This window comes from Austrofundulus limnaeus, unplaced genomic scaffold (genome assembly GCF_001266775.1).
Source record: "Austrofundulus limnaeus strain Quisiro unplaced genomic scaffold, Austrofundulus_limnaeus-1.0 Scaffold31, whole genome shotgun sequence".
Lineage (NCBI taxonomy): Eukaryota > Metazoa > Chordata > Actinopteri > Cyprinodontiformes > Rivulidae > Austrofundulus > Austrofundulus limnaeus.
This window is the reverse complement of record NW_013952433.1, coordinates 96,918-104,594: the sequence shown is the minus strand read 5'-3', so window position 1 is coordinate 104,594 and position 7,677 is coordinate 96,918. Positions and strand designations below refer to the sequence as shown.

At 33.6% G+C, this 7,677-nt stretch overlaps 1 protein-coding gene across 2 annotated transcripts in view; it reads left to right on the top strand.

Moving 5' to 3' along the window:
• The first annotated feature begins 3,894 nt into the window (after positions 1–3,894).
• bmal2 (basic helix-loop-helix ARNT like 2) overlaps positions 3,895–7,677 on the top strand; it is a 14,868-nt gene continuing 11,085 nt past the window's right edge. Inside the window, exon 1 of one of the 2 annotated variants that reach the window (XM_014005483.1) lies at positions 3,895–4,133. In XM_014005483.1, coding sequence (XP_013860937.1) covers positions 4,082–4,133 — 52 coding nt within the window. In that variant the 5' untranslated portion in view covers positions 3,895–4,081. The other variant, XM_014005485.1, reaches the window with a different exon arrangement.

Genomic DNA, 7,677 nt, shown 5'->3' with positions numbered 1-7,677 from the left:
GGCCAGACATAATAGAAATAAAACAAACACTATACAGGATTAAAATGATGAGACTAATTTTTCTATGGATACCAGCCCACATAGGAATAATAGGAAATGAAAAAGCAGACAAAATAGCAAAACATACTACCAAAAACAATATAGTTGAAATAGAAATAAATTTCAGTAAAACAGAAATAAAAAGTATAAAACTAAAAATTAGAGAAAAATGGCAAAAACAATGGGAGGAAGAAAGAAAGGGGAGATGGTTTTATAGAATTCAACGAAAAACAGGAGAAATGAGGAGTACTGGAAGAAACAAGGGGGGATACCAAGGCTCAGATTAGGACATGCAGGGTTTAACAAAACATTATTTATTTTTGGAAAACAAAATTTGAGTACTATGATGAGGATATAGAACATGTATTAATACATTGCCAAAATACCAAAATGAAAGAACTCAATTAACTAACAGACTTAACGAAAAGAAAATAAGGTTAGACAATAGCACAAACGCTCATTTTAACTGCACGAACCTGCACAAACGAAGCACTAACCAATCCGCTTACTTGCTTGGATTTTTTATGTGGGTGGGGTGTCAGCTTCACTCAGCTCTCTCGCACGTATTCGCGCGCGTGTTTATACGTCAAGATTATGGCCGCTTTGGCGCTTCATAATAACATGCACTGGGTGGAAAGTTGGTTCTCACAGTAAACTAAAACAAACCCCCACACAACCCTCTAAGCACAAAGTTCTTACAAACGATCGGGCTGGTGGTGAGACGTAAAGTAAATATGAAGACGCACGTGTCTCAACTAGCCTGRGAACACATTGGGATCCTCCCAGAAGAGCAGATGGGGCTGGGGAAAGATAGGTCTTGGTTTCCCAGTTCAAGCTGATGCGACTCGACTCCGGATAAAGCATAAGATAACGGACGGGTGGATGTTTGAGAAAAAAAAGTAATAATTGTAAATAATTTATTGATATCAGCATTTTCCTCTGAGCGTCACTAGAGGGTGACAGAGTTCCACCTTTAAAAAAATTCCGCCTTGTATTTTTATTTTTCTATATTCTCCTTCTTTTGAAGTAGGTCAAAAGAAGGAGAATATAGAAAAATATAATTTCATATATAATATAAAACATAAATTATTATAAAGAAGTATTAATGATAATAAAACGATTAGGCAATATACTGTAAATATAATTTATTCAAAACTTTTTCCACTCAAAGTACAACAATCAAAAGAAAAAACAAGAAACGTTCTGAATGAAAAGAGTGAAGAGTGAAGAAAAAAGTCTTATGTCTGCCCCTCATAAGAATAAGTTCAACTTTACAACAAACGTAACCTTGACCAATTTCCAAATTTATTTAAAAAAAAAAAACAAGCAAAAACAAACATCTATCCATTTATATCATATTTCCTTTACATGGCATCATATTTTTCTAATACCTTTGATTTAATCACTAACACAGAACTGTTTTGGATCAACAGCAGCTGTTATCTCTTCCATTAATTCCATGAGAGCCATTGATGCTGAATTACAGTATTTGTTCTAAACCCAATAATATCAATAAATAATGATAATATATGATTAGGCTACATATAATGTGCACATATAGTTCATTGTATCTACATAAAAATAATACCAGAAGAATAAATGATGACAAAATGATTAATATTGAATAATATACAGGTATATGATTAGGCTATTTACAATTATATGCCCATTTAAACTATATATAGACAATAAAAAAAGGATCCTCAGAGGGTGGTTTGGAGCTCTCATTGCAGTGAATCCATCTCTTCCCACATCTTCATCTTTTATGGGAAACCTTCAAAACAAAAACAAGAGATTTAGTAGTGACTACACACAATTGTCAGGAGGAGGTCAATCTTATTTTCTTCATTATACTTCCTATGTTCTCCCAGTTTTACTATTTTCCATTTTCACATTTCTCAGACCCTTCAACAAAACTCTTCTGCTGCTGCATAATATCTGTTGATAATGAACCAAAACTGCTAACATTGTGAGTAGCTTGTTTGAAAGTTATTCCAATCAGATCTTAAGTATTTTGTTGTGAAAATGACACATCAGTGAGGGTGAAAGAATTAACTACATGTTAATAATAGTATGTGCCATCTGTGTACAATTCCCTGGTGAATGCTATAACAGCAACATTTGTTTAATTTATATTGTTGGTGTTTGGTGTCAGTTAATCTAAATCAGTGTAAAGGAATAAGTTACACTTTATGATTTATAATGTCGTACTTAGCTTTCATAGCCGGATGGATTAGCTGTCATTTCAATGGTGAACATAAATAAAGTACAGCAATATTTTACTCACAAAATACAAACAGTAATAAGTTCATCTTACGTGTGAAACTTTATCTTTCGAGCTCTGATTTCAATATTTTGTCAATTAGAACCAAAATATGCCGCACAGTGCTGAGCTGAGGCATCTTTTGTGGTCTGAGTTTAGCCAAGGAGACCGTTCTAAGATGGAGGCCGTATTTCATGCGCCGCAGCAGAGAATGCTGTTTCTATTCTATATATGATCTGTGCGCAGAGACCCCTACTTTTTTTTAATTGTAATATAAATTCAAGTGCACAAACGTTTAGGGATATAACAACAATAAACAGATGAAATAACATTTTCAAGGCACAAGATAGAACAGAGCAAACAATAGAAATAAAAGAAAAAAATTTGTACACATTCACACCCACATTCACACAATTGTACAACTACAATCAGAAGTCTTCAAATATTTTCAAATTTTCAAATCCATTCCATAGAGACTTTGCATTCTTACATTTCATTTGTTTTAAAGCAATTAAATAATTTTCAACAAGATGTTTTTTAAATACATTAAAGATAGGTTTTACCTTTTTCCATTTACAGCAATGAATGAAATATTTTGACATCAGTAATAAATTGTTTAAAACATAGTCTGATTGTGAGTCCTTCAAGTTCAWTCCAAATATTATGTTGTCCAGAGTAAGTGTGTCCTGTAGCTGGATCTTTGTAGAAAGCCAGTCCAGAAAATCTTCCCAGAAAGTTTTTGTGTAAATACATTGATAAAAAAGATGATCCGTCGTTTCGATGTTGGATTCACAAAATATACAGTTGTTATGGTCAATGTTAAATCTCATTCTCAGCATTTCATAGGATGGATAAACTTCATTCAAGATTTTAAAATGCACGTCTTTAACTTTTGGACTTACAGAAATTTAAGATAATGGGTTCTCCATTTTTTTAACCTCAGTTTCGGTGAATTTATGAACGATAGAGTTTCTTTTTGAGCATATACAGCTTGTTGTTCCGATGATAACGTAGGATTTTGTTAGGTATTTCTTTGTTAAGAAATTCCTATTCAATGACATACAGAGTTGGCAAGTTAGGAGGGGGTTAATTTTCAAAGTCAGTATTTTGTACAAGTTTTAAACTGTTTCAGGAACTGCTTTGCATATTTTATTAAATTCAGCTTTTTTACAAGTAATATTATAAATGGAGCAACAGTTTTGAAATGACAACCAGTTACCCTGATTATCCATGAGGTGAGTTATTGACCAAATGTCTTTATCCATAAAAGCAGACCACTACTTGCCTACTTGGGTGAACCTGGTGACCCGGTAGGAGGAGCCTGTGGCTTCCGCGTCTTTTCCGCCCTCTTCCAACGTTGCCAGATATGTAATATTTTTCGTATTTAAATAATCATTTGGGGTTTTCACGATAAATAGATTAGAAAAACCCAAATATACGATAGTTTTAGCATTTTCTTGTATCGAAAAATACTAGTACAATAAAATGAAATAGCTTTCAAGGAACAATGAGGTGTTTTACTTGTTTTTGTTTTTACCTGGCAACCCGCACCACACTGATTTCTCACCCTAACACATCGGGTACCTTTGTGTGTGCGCACGTTTCCGTTTTTCGCCCCACAACTACTTACACAAGTTTAAAACGGTATTAAAACATTTTATATGTCTTTGCTGCTCACTTGAAGCAACGTGTCATATTAAATCGGGYGGTGCTGTCGACTTCCTTCATCCATGGTTTGCGGGAGTCCCGGGCCCCGGCACACCGGCTCCGGCTCCAGCCATGTCGAGTGCAGCGGCTGGCGGCGGTGACAGAGCGCGAAGCGAACCGGCAGGTGATCGATATTTTAACAYCACGCATTTATTATAACCACTGAAATGCTCACATGTGCAGACTGCTGTTGGGCACCGGCTGTTTTATGAGCTCGGTCAGGGAAAATGGAGGATGTTTATCGGCGATTTACGGGAACTTTGCTGAAAGTAGGTCAGTAGATCAGTGGAGCAAACTCGCCCTCTACGCCATTTATGCAACACTACACGACCTTGTGTTTGTCACATCGCCTGCCTTTTACACAGTTTACTGCTATCGAATAGAGTTTGTCAATAAGGATAACATTATTTGCTGTTAAACGGTGTATTTTAATCATCGCTAATGATGCTAATCTTACAAACAAACCCAGCTTAGCAGTGACATCAAGGCCTGATTGGGAGGCAATTATCGGTGCCTCTCGAAAAGATGTTTGTTTAGCTCTGGACAGCTTGTACTAATTTTATTTTTGAGATTTAAAATCTTTAAAAACGAGTGGTGTCAAAAGTGGTGTTATTATCTGGTGATGTTTTAGCTTCATCCTGGTTGTTTTGACCAATGACTAAATCGTTTTAGCGGTTTTTAAAATGTATAATTATTCGTTCAGCGTTAGCATGTTATGGCAGGCCGATGTAACATATAATCTAACTATACACTATTTAATTTGTAGACATTATAAACATTCGTTTTTGTCAAATTTACAGTATTACCAATCAGAATAGAACTGAACACGTGTATATTATACTAGTATTGATACCAGGCTATTTATTGTTCTAAATAGGAATTATTTATGAATCTCTGGGACTGAAAGTCCTAAAACAAATTAAATGAATAGGAAAATCGTGTGTTTGTAAAGTCAATTTCAGCCTAAACTAATTAATGTTGATTTTGCTCAGGATAGATAGTGTTACAGCTGTCTATTTTAAAGATCCTTTATGAAATGTTTCAACAAAGAAGAACCCATGAGAGAACCTTACTCAACCTTGTTAGATCCTTTCTGTTATACTTAACAAATTTGCTTTTCATCAAAATTCTGCTTGCCGTATTCATCCATTCCTAAATTTGATGTGAAAGCAATTCAAAACAAACACTTTATTCATGAAATTGAAAGTTGAAAAGCACAGAAATTATATCTTTTGAGTTTTAAAACCTAATTTTCTAAATGTTTGACTACCCGGTACTTGCCATGAGCAGTAGGCCCATTGGGATATTGCTTCTGTACAAAAGGGTAATTTTTTTAAATTAAAATAGACAGTTTTGTTGCTCAGATTTACATAAAAATTTAGGTCAAACAGGGTGACTTAATTTTTTTTATTTATTTATTTATTTTTATTTATTTTATTTTTTATTATTAATATTTTTTTAGATCCGTGGAGGGGAATTGAGCATTTATGATTTGGTTTTGTAGAAAATACAAGAAGGCAGTTTGTATTTTTGGGAAAGATTTTAGTATTAATAAGGGCTTAGCATTATTATAAGGTCACATACTTTGTAAGCAAGTAAAATTTGCTTTTGTAACACTATTATCAGATGTAAAAATAACTCAGTGCTTTACAATCAGAACTTATATGAGAGCGACACAGTGCCATAAAATTTGCAACAAACAGACAAAAAAGCAATAATACGTACTATAAATGACCTAAAACAAAAACGCTTCTTTTTAAACTAGCAAAAATGGACTTCAGATGCTTTTAAAGAAACACAATAAAAGATGTTTTAAGTTATCATGGGAGACATAAATAACTTTACTGAACTGAAGACAGTTTATTTTTTATACTTCTAAATCAGGGGTCTGCAACCTTTACAATCAAAAGAATCATTTCTGCTCCTCGGCACAGAGCCGCAAAATAAGGTACAACTGTGATTATCAACTGGTGGTCCGTGGGCCTTTTAAAGGCCTTTTCGTGAACCTTTATGGCCAGTGGAGGTGACCTAAAAGGTAAACCTAAAAAATACATTGTGAATTTTATTATTTTTTATTATTTTTACACTTCAAGACTGAAGAAAAAAAACATATTCATGCACAAGAACAATACTGACTACAGTTTATACAGAGTTTCATAAAAACTAGTGCAGCTGAACTAATCAAACATTTTTTTCTAATTCTTATAATGTAGTCCTAAAGGTGTTTAAAGATGACCCTGATGGATTTGAGAGAAAGATTATGGGAAGAAGTTGGATTATTTAGGTAGAAAACAGGCTAGCATAAGCTAACATATTTTACTTTTTGTATTAGTATTTTTGTATTAATAGTATTGATCACGTATTTGCATAAAATTTATTAGCGTTGTGAGTATAAAAACAAAAAAATATGTTTGTATTGTTAATAATTATAATTGACTTAAAAAGTAGATAAAAGTTTGAGCTACCAAATGCTGCACGTGAAACTGTGGTGAACAAAAAGGCTCTTTTATAAAGCCTTAACAGCTGTCAAAATGGGTTTTTTCAATTGTTTTGATTGTATTATTTGTAAATGTTTATCATTATATCAAATGATCACTTAAAGCTCATCATTTAATTCAAATCAAAACACTGAAAAATTGTGTTGATAGCTATTGTGGCATTAAATTTGACCCTATTACAAATGAAAAATTTGCTGAACAGAACAACCTTTGTGTCCCACTTTTCAGGACATGTTCTTCTGTAAAATACAATCATTTCTATTAAATCACAATGTGACAGATTTAATACTGCTAATTCATGTTCAAAGTTACTATTATCAAATAAAGTGTATGTAGTTTTTTAAATGTGTATAGAACAATGTAGCTCAGCTCCAAGTTTTAGCACAAAGATTGACACTATTTCCTGTTATTCATCAGTATTTAATAGCCCAAAAACCAAAACGAAGAAAGACAATAATGTTATTGCCTCTGTGTGTTGTTGTGTGTATTTGTCACAAAAATTCCCATGAACCTCTGGATTAATTTGAATGAAACTTTGAGGAAATAATTATTAGAAAACTGATAAACCRTCTTCAGTATGGCTGCCAGAACTAACTGTTTTTAAAAACACAAAAACGGCTTTAATTTTCCCAATTCTGAGCTAAAATTGAATATTATTATTTTTATTATTTATTTACAGTTATTTAACCAGGCAAGTCCCATTGAGATCTCAGATCACTCTTTTAAGGGAGGCCTGGGCCTGAAGGCATCCTGTTGTGCATGTTTTTAGGGGTGGTGGAAACCGGAGAGTAAGGATGGATTTATCTCCAACATAATTTGATTGGTAATATTGTTTAAAAAATGCAAGAAAACTGAAGATGTTTGGTACTGAGTCTGACTCCATTTTTGATTTTGTCACAGTCTCAGTGACCCAAATAAAAGATACCAACAGATTAGCAAAGATTTGACTCCTAATCTCCCTCAACTTTCCAGATTTTGCAGGATTACAGGATTACAAAGAAACAAGTAACTGAATGGTTGATTGTCAGTTGTAATTGTATACTTTACCCACCTTCTACAAAGCTTTTATCTCAGGGTCACATGCTCATTAACCTGCTCATTCACTCAATATCTTAATGAACATTGCTGCCCGCTACACACACACACACACACACACACACACACACACAC